At 42.1% G+C, this 14,985-nt stretch overlaps 2 protein-coding genes across 2 annotated transcripts in view; both read left to right on the top strand.

Moving 5' to 3' along the window:
• Positions 1–1,793, top strand: part of tmem196 (transmembrane protein 196) — a 7,298-nt gene extending 5,505 nt beyond the window's left edge. Inside the window, exons 4-5 of the mRNA XM_080863170.1 lie at positions 882–1,000; positions 1,082–1,793. Of these exons, the coding sequence (XP_080719296.1) occupies positions 882–1,000; positions 1,082–1,153 (191 nt within the window). The 3' untranslated portion in view covers positions 1,154–1,793. The remainder of the gene's footprint in view (positions 1–881; positions 1,001–1,081) is intronic.
• Positions 1,794–5,065: 3,272 nt separating this feature from the next.
• On the top strand, positions 5,066–8,672 carry polr1f (RNA polymerase I subunit F). The gene is made up of 4 exons (XM_080863615.1): positions 5,066–5,398; positions 6,732–6,873; positions 7,108–7,316; positions 7,530–8,672. The coding sequence occupies exons 1-4, from the start codon at positions 5,097–5,099 to the stop codon at positions 8,005–8,007; spliced, it is 1,131 nt and encodes a 376-aa protein (XP_080719741.1). The 5' UTR covers positions 5,066–5,096; the 3' UTR covers positions 8,008–8,672.
• The last annotated feature ends 6,313 nt before the right edge of the window (positions 8,673–14,985 follow it).

Genomic DNA, 14,985 nt, shown 5'->3' with positions numbered 1-14,985 from the left:
AGATAAGAACGTTATTAGTCTCTGTTCAAGTATTTGAAAGGGACTAAATGTGGGGGTAAAGATAAAGCATTTCTTTATTAGTCACCTGTCAATACTAACAGTATACCAAGCATTTCTTATTACTGCTAATCACTTTTATCTCAACACTATCTCAACAACTCTCCAGTGCTCCTCCACCCTCCCCAAAAAAGCTTTGTCAGTTTTATTCAGAGAAGAAGTGCCTCTTCATTTCTTTTCTGAAGGTCTGCCAGCGTACTAGTCGCTCCATGAGGTTGTGCTTGTGGCTAAATGTTGATGCCAGTGTTAAAATGGATCCTTTAGTAGGTATGTAACAGTTTTAGCATGCAAACCACATTAGGGACATAATATTTGCTAGTTAGCGATACATCAAAGTCATTTTGGCTTAAAGAAATTGTCAGGGATTAAATGCCCTAGAAGTCTCTGAATGGGGCCATAATTTCAAAAGTAATCAACCAGCAACTGAGTCCATAAGCCCATTAGGAGAGAATTTACCGAGGACATAAATCAAGAGCGAGGTAGTTTAATTTTCTCATAGATATTATTACACACACACACACACACACTCACAACTCTGAATTGGATAAGTGGAAGAAAATGGATGGCTTGATAACTAAATAACTGAAATCAAACGAGGCATTGCAGCGTCGGCTTTACTTGTACCCGAAGGCTACGTCCATCTTTTATGCAGTCCATATACAGACTTTGGCTGAGACATAGGACTTCATAAGTGAAACTCTTTCCATACTAGCACTAAAAAATAGAAATCAGACGATCATCCAGTACAGTATGTTTTATCCTCTGGGGACTGAGTGTTTTTCTGTTCACTTCTGTGTAAAATTTCCTTTTCCGGTCTTATCCAGGGATCTCGACCTGTACCTTATCCACGTGGCTGACTTGTCGTCTGGCAAGCTCGGAGCAGCAAAGGATGTTCTTGGAGAGGGAACACTCGCTACATCATTCCCATGAGATGACAGAGAAGGTAGTAAACTGCATGACTCATCTTTAGCTGCTGTCGGAAGTTTTTTTCCTAAGCAGGTTTGTGTTTGTGTGTCTCTAACAGGAGGTCCTGGACAACTCCAGTAATGGTATTCCTCAGATCTCCTATAATGGACACACCGCGGCATCTCCTTGAGGAAGTTTCAGCAGGAGGTGACTTGCAGACTTAAACAGAAGCAGTTACTAAAACTCGTGCTGTCACGCAGCTAATGCAGCTTGTAGTAGACTGCATTTAACTGTATCCTGACTGCAGGAACTGAACCAAATTTGTCGCCTTGGAACCCGTTTACCTGCTGCCTGATGAAACGGAGAGCATGAAGGAGCCGTTTGTGCTTCTGAATATTATGCAAACATGGGTTCAAATACCTTCGGTTTAAATCTCACCAAAGCCGGGATGGTGAGCTGCGGTTTGGATGACAAATGAAGCGACAGACATCTGCGTGAAATCCTCCAATTTGTGAGCGTGAAGGATACATTTCATCCAGTCAGATCAAAGCGATGAGCACAAACCAAGCATGCAACTGATTCACTTGTTTAGAAGAGCTATTTCAGTCTCATCGTCCTTATTCTCTCTCTCTCTGTCATGTTATTGGTTTATGGAAGCCAGATCTTGAGATAGCCTTTGGTAAACTGTATGTATCATCTGATAATGGAATGCTTTGAGAGAAAAGTTACAGTGATGCACAATGTACTGTATGTATCCATGCTTGTAAATCAAACATATTTTTATAATGCTTCTTATAAAGTTCATTCAATTAAAGTACGACTAATAAAAGAATTGCACAGTCTTGCATGTTGTTTTACTGTTGCTGTGTTAAATACGTGTTGAGATGAATCTGGTTTTATGATCACAGTTTATGCAGATTAGCCTTTTTTTAATTATACAGTTGCCAATTTGTGTGTTTATAGTACATGAACACACATGTTTGTGGAAGTGTGTTTGTGTTTGTGAAGTATGTGAGGTTTGAGTAAAAATGTGATGGGAGTGACTTTTCAGTTTGTAAGCCAGATTACAGCATTTTAATCAATACACTACATCATTGTAGGTGATAGTAAGACCCAAAGGTTAAAATAACACACTGAAAAATCGCACACTATGAAGAACCGTATTTAAATGACTTAGTCATATTAACGAGATCCAGGTGTTTTTTAAAAACAAAAAAAAACAAAAACACACACAGAGCAACCATCTCACACCTTGCGGGCTGTCTTCAAGCTCAGGTCCTCTTGAGCTTGAGGGTCCTGCGCAGTATCTTTGCTGTTTCTAGGACTGTGCTCTTCTGTACACAGATCTCGGGTGTTGTTCCTGGGATCTGCTGGAGCTACTTGCCCTGTTCAGAGAGTCACTGCACAGAGTAATCCGATTACCACTGGGACCACTGTTACCTTCACCCTCCACACCCTCCGAGTTCCTCTCTCAGCCAGTGGTACTTCTCAAGCTTCTCATGAGCCTTCTTCCTAATTGCTATCGGTATACAGCCGTCTTCCTCTGTTTGTCCACTACTACTGGTTGGTTAGCCGTCACCAGTTTGTCTGTCTGTATCTGGAAGTCCCACAGGATCTTAGCTTGGTCATTCTCGACAACCCAGGGGGTGGGTCCCATTTTGATCTTGGGACTTCAAGGTGATACTCAGCACGGATGTTTCTGTATCCTATGTCGGCCACTTGGTTATGGCATTCCACGTGTGCCATGCCTGTTAGCATCTTGCATCCTGCTGTTATGTGTTGGATTGTCTCAGGGGCATCTTTATACAGCCTGCACCTGTGGTCTTACCTGGTGTGGTAGACCCCCTCTATGGATCTTGTACTTAGAGCTTGTTCCTGTGCTGCCATTGTTGGTGCCTCTGTGCTGTTGCGGTCTTTCAGTCCAGCTTTGTCTACCACTTGTATGATTTCTGGATTTCAGCCACTTCCTCTATCTGTGCATATGCAGTGCCTGTCCTTCCATGATGGTCCTTATTTTTTGTGTTATACCTCATCAGTCACTTATTGCAATAGTAGTTGTATCTTGTGGATGTTGGAGCACTGAAGTTCAAGTTTTGATGTTAGTCTAAATGCTGGGTGTCAAAGAACCCATAGGTCCCACATCTTCATGTAATCCCTGTGTAATACCATCCACCAGTTATCTATTTTCTCTTGTAAACACATGCCTTATACTTGTTCTTCTTTCATTTTATGTGCCATTTTATTTATTGAGTTATTTACAAACTATGTACTTATGCACTATTTCCTCTACCATATTTGTCCCCAATATATTTAACATTTTTAATTTCTTTATCCAGTATGGTTCTTTTATAACTAAGCTATTAAATAATGATACAATCAGTAAATAACAAGGGAAGTTATATTGAAAAATACATAACAGGGGAATTTATAGAGATTGAATTAAATACAAAGAAAATCACAATATCCATGTTGATATCCATGGATATAATGACAATAATATATTTGTTGGGTTGAATTTTAGATTTTAGCAGTTTCAGTCCTTCATAGCATCATCAATTCAGAAAGCCACTGCATTCTTATGAGACCACAGTTTAAGGCAATGATGATGCTGTTCAGGGTTCCCACACTTGGCGTAAAGTTAAGTAACAAAGTAAATCAGTTTCATAGCACCCGTCAGACCTGCAAGCTTAAAATGCTTCACAGAGGAGGAAGAGCAATAAAAACCTGTTTCCTCCACACACACATGCTTGCACACAAACACAGCTGTGACCTGTTATGAAGATAAGCTCTGACAACGTCATTGCTGCTCAGCACCTCATTACAGTGTTTGCCAACTCCCGAGAGAAGCTCCAAACAGAGATGTGTGTGCATCTGCGTGCATTTATGCATGTTTGTGTGTTGACTGGGGCCCACAGCAGCAGAAGCCACAGGGAGCTAAGAAACCATGCACTATTTATCACCGTGACAACAGACAGGAAAGGGCCATGGCTCCTAACAGAGCACCGGGTCTGCGATTCCTGTGAGAGTGTGTGTGATAAAGAGAGAAACGCTGAATCATGTGACCTCCTGCGGTGCTGCCCTGTCAGAAAACAGTAACACTAGATTCATCTGTGCATGTGTCAGGATATTTTCAGTGCATGCCTGTGTGTATGGCTGGACACGCTGCACTAGTTGCACTAATTGACACCTCAGGTCACCCTAATGATCTTAATGTGGCTCTGCAGGTGAGAATGGGATACAGAATCAATGATCATCTCCTACCCCACGAGCTCCCTAACAGCATCCCTGCTAGGACTATCAGGGCCGAACTTGTAGATTACATAACAAAGGGCATCAGGTAACTTACGTAAGCATCATAACAGCTATATACAACAGCAAAGCTGCATGGTGTTCATTTTAATTTGCTAAAATTTTGTCATTTTGTCTAAAGTTAAAAGTGATGCTGGCAAATGTCTGAGCCTACTTCTGCAGGAGGTTTCTTCCTGTTAAAGAGGAGTTCTTCCTTCCCACTGCCGCCAGGTGTTTGCTCAAATGAAACACATTTATCTGTGGCTGCAGTTACTTTGCAGGGCTAAATTTTATTTATAAATTTAAAATGTGAAAATGAAATAGCCACTCAGAATAAGTTCACCATGTTACACAGGACATTCATTATTTAAACTAACAGACAGTTTGGCCACATGCAACATTTAAATCCATCAACATGTTATGCCAGGAAACATTAAAGCATTACTGCACGCAGACTAGCCATGTACAGCCATTAAGTCTGCAGTCGCTCATTTATAATCGTTAAAGAGTGTAAAAGTGTTTTGATGATGATTCAGTCTGTGCTCTGCAGACAAAAGGGGCAGTGAGTCATACAATTCTTCATATCTTCTAATGCTTTCAAGGATTTTACAATATTTCTGTGTCTAAAAAAACAATTAAACACAATACTTTTTGACAACCATTACTTAAAGATAGTGAATGGGACCTAAAATAAACTATTAAATAAGCTTGCAGTATGAAGTTTGTGGAGGGCGCTTCTCTTCTTCACCAGCAGGGGGCAACAATAACAAATGCTTTTAACAGCAGTTCAACAATCCGCAAAGCGGAAGTCACCTCTTGTTTGTCTTCCGGTCTTTCTACGCAGCATGGCGAATTTGGAGCATGGTGAGGACAATCCAAAACATGTGAGAATGTCCGGTGAAACTCCCGACGTGTCCGTCCCGGACCAGGCGGCCCAAGAGACCCCAGCACCGGTAAACACTGCTGCCGCTCTGCCGTTATCGATCCCGTCGTTCGCCGCTGCCTCCGAGCTGTTGTCAGCGCCTTACTCGTGTCTGGTCGTGAACACCCACCGGAGACACATCGCCCTGCCGCCCGTGTATCTAAACAAGAAGAAGACGGGGATTAAGGAGGAGCTGGAGGCCGAGCTGCTCAAGTTCTCTCAAAGGTGCTTCTTTTTTTCCCCCCGCCGACGTTTTTATCCAGTCAATGAAGCATTTTGAGCCGGACAGTGCACTTTCCCACGAACACAAACACGCACACGAGCTGTGATGTCCTCTAGCCGCTGAGTTTTCGTGTTGCTGTCTCCTGTGTTGTGAAAGAACCTAGTAGCTACTCATGAAACATCCTGTTAGGTCCTTTATCGGACACACACCTGCTGACGAGGTGGTGCTTTTAGGGGTTAAGAAGGTGGTGTTGGGAGGCTGTCACTGAAATGCAGACTTTTAGCTTTAATTCAGGGCATTGATTGTCCGGAAAATACAGCCAATGTGTTTTTAAATCCTTTACAGTCAATGAGTGCCTAAAGTCTAAAAGTCATGAACGTCACATCACCAACTGCTGTTTCTTCCTTTGAGAAGCTCTACCAGGTCTCTACTGCAGCCACCAGTTGCTGCTTATTTGTGGGCAATAACTGCATTCAGTTGTTTGTTCAGTAACTGAAAACTTGCTGTATTTAGTAGAGCTCAGGTGACTGACTTGGCCATTGACGATTATCTCTGCTCTTTGCCTCGGGAAACCCTTGGGTTTGTGTGCTTCGGGCCATTGTCCATTTGCACTGTGAAATCAGTTTTGCAGCATTTGTCTGAATCTGAGCAGAGACGATCGCCAGGTCGTCCTGCTGTCACATCATCTATAAACACCAGTGATCCGGCTCCACTGGCAGCCATGCATGCTCATGCTTTAACACTTCCTCCACCGGGATGACGGATGATTTTGCTCTCTCTTATAGCTTTACTTTGGTTTTTCAGCCTGATGAAGATCATCTTTGTATGCACTGATATCTCTATGGGCCACATAATGATAGTTCCAGTGAACAGCTACAAAATACAAGTTTAAAATTCTTTATCTGCTTAATTTATTGTTTAACACAGAGAGAGCAGGCCTCTCCTGGCTAAAAACAAACACCTGTTACTGTCCTGTTACTTGTGAGCCTCTGAAACTTGGATTAAACAGTTAATGTAATTATTTTGTTAAACCCCTTGAGTTAAAGTTTATAATCTGAACTTGAATCACATCTTAATTGTTTGTTTTAGAATCCACTGTGGTGCTCTGCGGAGGTAAAAGTACCAACAACGTGTGATTGTCTGCAAAATGTATTTTATGCATGAATCACTGCGTGCGGCCTTTTTAAATCCTTTCATACACCAGTCAGCTTTTAAAAGCATTAAAACCAGTAATGGTAACGCAAAAAGGTTTGGTCTTCTCCTTTAAGTAAAGCATTGTCAGTTTAAATAAACTGTTAATGGACGAGATGACCCTGTTACTGTTGTCTCTTTCAGTCTGAACGGAGTCCCCTTGGCCTACGACAACATCAGGATAGTGAGACACCTCGGAGACATTTACGACGACAGCGGCTACGTCCACGTGGACGTGGAAGCCAGCTTTATTGTTTTTCAGCCACAAAAAGGACAAAAACTACGGGTGAGATTTACATTCACATTATTTAGTAGAAGCAGAGAAGCTGACGGGACCTTACCTGACATAGTGTCTGTTAAGAGAGACCTGCACTTTTCAGTGTTTACTATTGTTATAATATACAAGTGACATATTAAAACCTGGGGCTTTGAGGCGTACCTGTACTTTGTGGGAGTGATAAATTGCCTCTGATAAAATACAATAACTAACAGCGTGTATCACGTATTCGTCTGTTTGTAGGGTAAGGTAAATAAACTGGGAATAAGCCACGTGGGCTGCTTGGTGCACGGCTGCTTCAACGCCAGCATTCCCAGACCGAATCTGGTTACTGTGGAAACATGGAGAGACGCGGGGCCGAGGATCGGATCGGAGGTGGAGTTTGATGTGACGGCGCTCGACGCCGACACTGCTGGGGTGCTGCTGATCAGAGGACGACTGGACAAGACCAGGCAAGTGTGCAGTATCAGTGATGATGATTTTAGTAGCTTCGGGGCAAAGCTAAAGGCCTCAGTATGCTCGCCGCTTTGTGGCTGCCGGTAGCATCATCACACCAGTAGTCACTGCAGTTTTTTCCTGAACAATAGGCGAGCAACTCAGACCTTCACATCAGCGCTGGTATGGCGCTGGCCTATATTGATTGTTTTTGTCTTTGTGTGCCTCAGGGTGCAGGAGCTGCTGGCCATGTGTGAGGGCACAGAAACCAGTGTGCCTGCAGGCGAGGAGGACCCAGAACCCACCCAGGATGCTTCTGAAGAAACCCCGAAGAAGAAAAAGAAAAAGAAGAAAGTCAAAGAAGAGGAGATAGAAGAAGAGATACCAACCATATCTGCATGCCAGCTGGACAACGGTGTAACACCAGAGCCGAATGGGATGAGGGATGAGGTAAACGGCAATGAAGCCGCAGAGAACAAAAAGAAGAAGAAAAAGAAGAAGGAAAAACGTATAAAAGAAGAGGAGGAGGAGATGGATGTCTCTCAGGTGGCGGTCCACGGGAGCGACTCCAACGGTTACATTAGTGACAAGCCAAGCAAGAAAAGGAAACGTGAATCAGGAAACGATGTGACATCATCTTTTAGTGAAGATCCCGACCCGGTGAAACCAAAGAAAAAGAGAAAAGTCAAAATAGAGCAGCATGCCTAAAAAATGGTATCTTTACAAATTAAGTGAAACATTTGGAATAATCAAGGACATACTGAGTGTGTTAGTGACAGCGACGGCCCTGGAGGAATATCCTGACGTGCCTTAATCATTATAGAGCCTGGCTGTCATCCCAAAGTTGGCTCCTCGCCTCATAAACATAATGTCGGACATGCAAGAGAACATGGAAATGAGAGATCAGGAGTGGGCTTGACAGATTTTCCTCACTTGTAGTTCCAGCCTTCGCCACATGGTGGAGCCAAACTGCTTCTTACAATCAGTCTGGCAGACAAAAATCCAGAGGCAAAAACTCACCAGCAGAGACAGTTTGATCATCTTTTGCTTTGCTGCTGTTTATATGTTTTCTCCTGTTCAGCATTTAAGAAACAAAAGCCAAACGACTAATGCTGCCCAGCTGACTTCTAGACTTTGGCTCATGCTTCCATACAGGTCTTTAACAAATTGTTCTGATTGTGACTGCAAAGCAAGGAGAACATGTTTTACTTAAATCCACAGTATTCAGTGAAAGGCCTGGAAATGAATCAGGCACAGTGACAGTGAAGCCATGGAATATTACTTTCGTGTCGCTCACTTCCTTTTGTCTTTAAATGGATTTTCTTTGACCGAGAGCAGAAATTAGCTGACAATAAAAAAATATATTATTCTCACCCTTTTAAAGAGTTCTTTATTTTGATATTTTGTCATGATGTCTACTTTTCAGTGATGATTTGACACACCTGTGCTTTGTAAACACACTCCTGAACAGCGCTTCGATTTCAGAGAGACAGAAATTCCTGTATTTTTGCAGTGTGCCGTGAAAAGGTTTGCAGCAAGCTCTTTTGCTTTGACCGATGGGAGTCGAGTGATAAAAAGCTGAGAGATAAGACTAAAGATCTAAGTGTTTTCTTTACTCTCTCTCTCGCTCTCTCTCTCTCACACACACACACACAGAGTGAGGGAGAGAAATCCTCCTGCTTTTCAGTGGGGAGTCTAATTAGCTGCTAGGTGCTAAGAGTTGGAGAGCTTATCGGAAGCTGCCTAAGAGGAGAGATAAGGGGATGCGATTAACTTGGCTCATTTTCATCAGTCACACCTGATCTTACTTTTCTGTCATCTGCATGAGCTGCACCATCTGTGTGTGCATCTTTTTTGGGTGGACAGATCGGAGAACACTGCAGAGAGCCATTCAAATAGGTCTTAAAAAAAAGGGCTGCTTGTATCCAAAGCATCCAGTCTGACAAGAAACAACAGCAAAACTTCATCGTGAACTTTTTTTAAACTGTTTATCAATCATAGACTAACAGGAAAAAAAACATTAATAAGAAAAACTTGCGAAATATTTCCATTCCATTTTTCTTTTAAATCTTCAGCTGTCTGTACACAGTGTTGCTTAATTTTATTGAGGCTTGCAGAGATGTTTTTAAGCACAGCTCTCTCACAGCATTTCAGTCAGGTTCGGGTTGGAGCTTTAGTTGGAGGAGGAGAATCAAGGGTTTGCAATGACCGGGTCCTTTCGTTGTAGATTCACTGCTGTGCTTGGGAACATTGTCCTGTTGCATGAATCAGACCGGCTCAAGTTTTAGCTGTCGGACAGATGGTCTCGCATTTGACTCTAGAATGTCCTGTCTCTGCAAAACAAGCCCAAATCAACACGTCTCCACCTCCGTGCTTGACAGCTGCTACTGTATTCGGCTTTTGGTTCACCAAATGTGGCGCTGTGCATTATGGCCAAACAGCTCCAAATGGAGATATCTCAAAATCTCAAACGTTTTGTTGTAGGCTCTGGACTTTTACTTTTACTTTGATTCTTTTCTTTTTCAGCCATTGCTGTACTTTTAATCATCGTCCTGTTGCTTTACTAGTCAGACAGATGGTCTCAAGTTTGCTTCTTGAATACTTTGGTCCACAGAGGAGTTCATGGTCGACTGAGTGACTGCCAGGTTTATTTGGTCTTGTCTGACCAAAAGGACTGCTCCACTATTCCTGTAGTTTGTTCAGATCCAACTTTATAAACCCAAACCATGATGTCATGTTCTTCTTATAGAGAAGTTTCTTCTGGCAAGCCTTCCAAACAAACTGTGCTGTCATAAACTTTAAATTTTAATTTGCAAACTGAGATTTGTAGAGTCTGAGATGTAGCTCTACCTTTTGGTTTTTTGTAATTTTTCTGAGCATTGCATGGTCTGATGCTGGGATGAATTTGCTGGGATTAGCAATTGTCTTCAATGTTTTCCACTTGCTAGTGATCAGTAAACTAGGTGCACTTGATTAGCTGCACTCGCTGCTTCTTACCTTCTTAATTCCTATGCTAGCAGTAAGGACAGACCTACTTGTTGACAGAACTGCACAAAGTCACGTGAAAACTTTCTGTCTCACAAGACTGTACCTCACTAATGGTTAACAAGAAAAAAGAAAAACAAACATTTCAGCATAAAAATGTCAGTTACCAACATAAACCATCATCTCCTCAACAGACACAATAAAAACATTAACTCAAACTGTTTGAGGTGTATATGTTGGCTTCCTAAACTGGCACTCAGTCATTAAAACTGTGAGAAACCCTGCAGGTTAAGATAGCATGTCTAAAAGTTACAGATAAAGACATTATATCATCTTTGTTTAACCTGTGCAAGAACCAAAGTCTAGGAGAAAAGGAAAAAAAAACTGGCATTTTACAGAGAATTATGAGTATCAGACTATTTCTTGGCTGGGATCAGCTACTTCCTGGAGTCTCTGCTGGTTCCCTAGCATTTAATGTAAGCCCAGAAATAGTTCACATTTTTAAATACTTAATCGCGGCATTAACCCTTTACATCCAAACCTCAGCGAAAGGGTAAAGGGGGATATTTCACAACATTTCAAGCTGTTCCTTGAACGAATTGTCAGAATTCCTATTTTTTATGACTTGGCTTGAAAAGAAAATCTTTGATAAAGACATTTTTTACAACTTATCAAGTGTGAGTAAGTAGATAGCGTTGACCCAAAATAACCCGAGTGTTTCGTATATTGAAACACGGGCACACAAAATGCACACATATAAATGCTCACATTACACATATTTCATTCCTCTGCAGAAAAAAAAAAAACAACTACTCCATTTAAGTTTTCACCATCTTGCGTTCTTGTAATCACACAGTCATTACAGCGTTCCCAGAATGCCGTGGATGACCTCAAATTGCACAACTGTGAAAATACGCAAAACACTTGTAATCTTAAAGACATTTAGAAACAATTATGTGAGAAGTTCAAGTAATTGTTCGCTGCAATCCGTCCCCCCGTGACCTCCTTCGTGCGTCTTCACTTTCATTCGCCCAGTTCCAACCCCAGCCCGGGTGCACTTCTTTTGCACCTGTACCCTCCCCTCCCTCCATCTTCGCTCATTCCTCTTGTCATTCCTCCTATCACTCCCTAAAGCTGACTGCCCCCCTTTCCTGCTTTACCTCTCCTTCTTGGCCTCCTCCTCCTTCTCCTACTTGTCTCCCTGATTTATACGAGGCAGTGTGCAGTTCACACACATTCCACTTCTGACACCCCTCAGCCCACCACCACCACCACCTCCCCCTCCTGCAACTGGACTCTCATATCTGTGCACAGTCATTTATCTTTGTGATCCTCGGATGGGAAGAAGAAGAGGGAGGGTGGGAGAGATGAGACAATAGGAGGAGTGTTGTTTTTGCTGAGGAGGCCAGACTGTCTTTTCATATACTTCATAGACTTCTGTCAGCCTTGATAGGAGTACTATCTGAGTATGTGTGTGTGCTTGTGTGTAAGTGTTAATGAGTGTGTAGGCTGGCTGCCGGCCTCTATCTCCTGTGTCAAAGTTTCCAGGCCTGGCGGCTCCTCACCTACATGAAAGGCCCAGTAGAGTCTTTATGGAGAACAAACGGCGCTCTGACGCAATTCTCCAGGTTCGGGACATATGCACACACGCGTGCATGCATGCACACACACACACAACCTGTGCCATACATTCACTGGCTCGCTAGCTAATTCAGTCATGCAGACACACCACATCCACAACCCACAATCCACAAATCCCCATCCTTACACACCTCTGTTGGCCAAGTCTAATTAGTTATGTGGTCGGCACTCTGCTCTATCCCAGAGCCCCAAATGGCAGCAGGTCATAAAACCTTAAGTGTTCCACCAGTCAGAGCCGTGCAACTGTGGTCATATATCCTCCCAACACGACTCAGGCAGGGCCGACTTGTATCAAAGCCCATCTCTCACAGGCCTACTGACATCCATGAAATCTCTTTATGGCATTTTCAAAGGCATTTCTGGGAGATTTTTTGTGGCACTTCTGCTTTGCGTCTCTGCTTTTCGTGCTCGCTCAGGTAGGCGAATAGCCCGCGCTCGCGCCACAGTCGCACCGGATCAAGTGTTCAGATCTTCCTCGAGGGATCTGCACACAAACATATTCAAGCATACGCGCACACACTACTAACACCCAAAGTAAACATCACATATGGTTGGTGACCAGTTTCACTGCCATGCTTAGTTTGTTTTCTTTGGCGCAATCCTGTCCTTAGTAACCTTCACAACTACAGATGTCTACAACTACATTTTGCTCAAGGGAGTGGTTTTGTGTGAGAAGCTGTCTAAAATGAAAATAAAAAAAAAAACAATGTATTTTATTTTACAATAAAACAGAAAACAAAATATTTAAACTGAGAAAATGTGCCAATTTAATAAAAAAAAAAAAAGCTAATTTGATGGCAGCAACATGAGGGGGTAACAAGAGGCTGAAAAAGTACTAAAAAAGGAACAGCTGGAGGAAATCGTATTATGTTTATTGGCACCTGATCAGTAACAAGATTAAGTATAAAAAGAGCATCTTAGAGAGGCAATTATAGAATAATGTTACCCTGGTGTCTCATTGTGTACCATTCATAATATCATACCAAGGTTATGAGAATCTGGAGAAATCTCTGTGCTCAAGGGACAAGCCCAAAAATCAGTATTGGAAGCCTTTGATTTTTGGGTCCTCACACTGCACTGTGTTAAAAATGAAAAACACTGCGCGGGCTCAGAAACACTTCCAAAAATGACTGTCATGGAAAAAATGGACACCACATCCTCTGGATTAAAGAAAACAGGGACCATCCCGCTTCTTATCAGGGCTAACTTTCGTAACTTTTGGTAACTAACTTTGACTAACTTTGGTCTTTCTGATGGTATTGGGGTTCATTACTGCCTTTGGATTTGGCAGCTTGCACATCTGGAAAGGAACCATCAATGCTCAAAGGTTTTAGAGAAACATATAGTCACATACAGATGCTGTCTTTTTCAGTCAAGGCCTTGCAAACATTTAGAGCATCATTAAATAAAAATAGGATAAAGAAGACTCAGGACTGCTGAGCGTTAGCTGATTTTCTTGCTTCAGTGTTTAATGAAGGATGTTCAGTTTTAGAATTCACAGAAAGTATAAAAATGTGTAAGCTTGTTTCTTTTAACCCAAAAAGAACGCAATGACTTGCAAATGATTTGAAGCCATATTTAACTGAAAATGGTTGAGACGCATCACATGTTGCAACCTATATGAACTGAATTTTATGCAACACCTTCCAAAAAGGGTTGGAAAGGGCAAGAAAAGATTTTATTTGAGTGTCTTAGAGCCTGCACAGGGCTCAGTATAATCAGGAGGTAATGGGAGGCTCATAGGCGTCTAGACAGTGTCCAGAGCAGACAGACTATAACTCCTACACCCAAAACAGTGAGGAAAAAAAAGCAGGGAAAGGACAACGGGTACATACTGGGAGTTACAGTTAAGATTAAAATGAAGTATGCTGCTATTATGGTGATCTGCAGATACAAAGATAATTAAAAGAAAGAGGCTATAACATATGAGCAGATGAGAATTACAAAACAAGCTGAATTTTAAAATAAATCTTTATCACTCCTTATACCTTTTGTATATAGATTTAAAGAAAAGCAAACATGGAGAGGAGTTATAAGGGGAGGGGTAAGGAGAGGAACACACACAGCATATCATCAGACATTCAGCCCAACCTCCCGAAACCACAGAAAAATAAATAAGCCAAGAGGGGGAAAAAAATTTAGGACTGGAAAAAATGATCTCATGTTTAGTCACGTAGCTTTTCAGGACAATACCCAGGACGCAACTAAATGTTTTATTATTGTATTTTAATGACGACCTTGTCAAACTGCAGATGAGACTGAAGGCACTGCTGGGCAACACTGAGATGGGAGTAAGATGAAAAGAAAGTGAAACCTGGGTGGCCTGTACTGCTGGTGATGCGTGCATTTAGAGCCGGATTCTGGAAAAGCACTTACAGGAAAAGTATGTCCCCTGATCAGTGAGCCATCTTCTGACTCTAATGTGCAAACAAATTTTGATTACAGAAAACTAAAAAATACTGCAGAAAGATAATATAGCTATTAAATCATTGCCACTATGATTATGGTGCGAAAAGAGCAAGGATCAACGCATGCGACAGGTGCAACAGCAACTACCGAACATCTCTTTAATAACAGGATGAAGTCGTGTACATACAGGCTGGAGAGGAGTTTTTCTTTTTTCCCCAAAAACAACAACATAATTATTTGTCTTCTTTCACTTTTATTTTAAGTCTGCATCATGGTGCAAGCACATTTTCAGAAGATGATGTATATTCCCAAGAACTGAGGTAAAACTGGAAATTACCAGCCTTTCCAGTGTGTGTTCTCTCAACTTCCAAGAAATCCCAGGCACTCATATTATTCATACTGAGTAAAAGCATTTCCATCTTTTGAATTTTGCCCAGAGCAGCAAAGTGGTGCATCAGGACCATTCTGTTCAGAGTTTGAATGTTCTCCCTGTGTCTGCCTGGGCTCTCTCTGAGTCCCTCGGCTCCTTCCTGCAGTCCAAAGACAGGCGTGTTAGCTTAATGGGTGATTGTAAACCGGCTCTAGGTGTGAATTTAGTGTGAATGGTTGTCTGTCTTTCTGTGTTAGCACTGTGATAGACTGTCCAGGGCG

The sequence above is a fragment of the Rhamphochromis sp. 'chilingali' genome (assembly GCF_963969265.1).
Source record: "Rhamphochromis sp. 'chilingali' genome assembly, chromosome: 17".
Taxonomy (NCBI): Eukaryota; Metazoa; Chordata; class Actinopteri; order Cichliformes; family Cichlidae; genus Rhamphochromis; species Rhamphochromis sp. 'chilingali'.
Note: the sequence above shows the minus strand (reverse complement) of the source record. Positions and strands in the feature narration are given on the sequence as shown.

Bases quoted from the DNA above. Each gene is read 5' to 3' on its own strand.
- polr1f (XM_080863615.1), top strand. From the start codon at position 5,097: ATGGCGAATTTGGAGCATGGTGAGGACAATCCAAAACATGTGAGAATG. The intron at 5,399-6,731 runs GTGCTTCTTTTT...TGTCTCTTTCAG, and splicing joins CTGCTCAAGTTCTCTCAAAG to TCTGAACGGAGTCCCCTTGG. The intron at 7,317-7,529 runs GCAAGTGTGCAG...TGTGTGCCTCAG, and splicing joins GGACGACTGGACAAGACCAG to GGTGCAGGAGCTGCTGGCCA.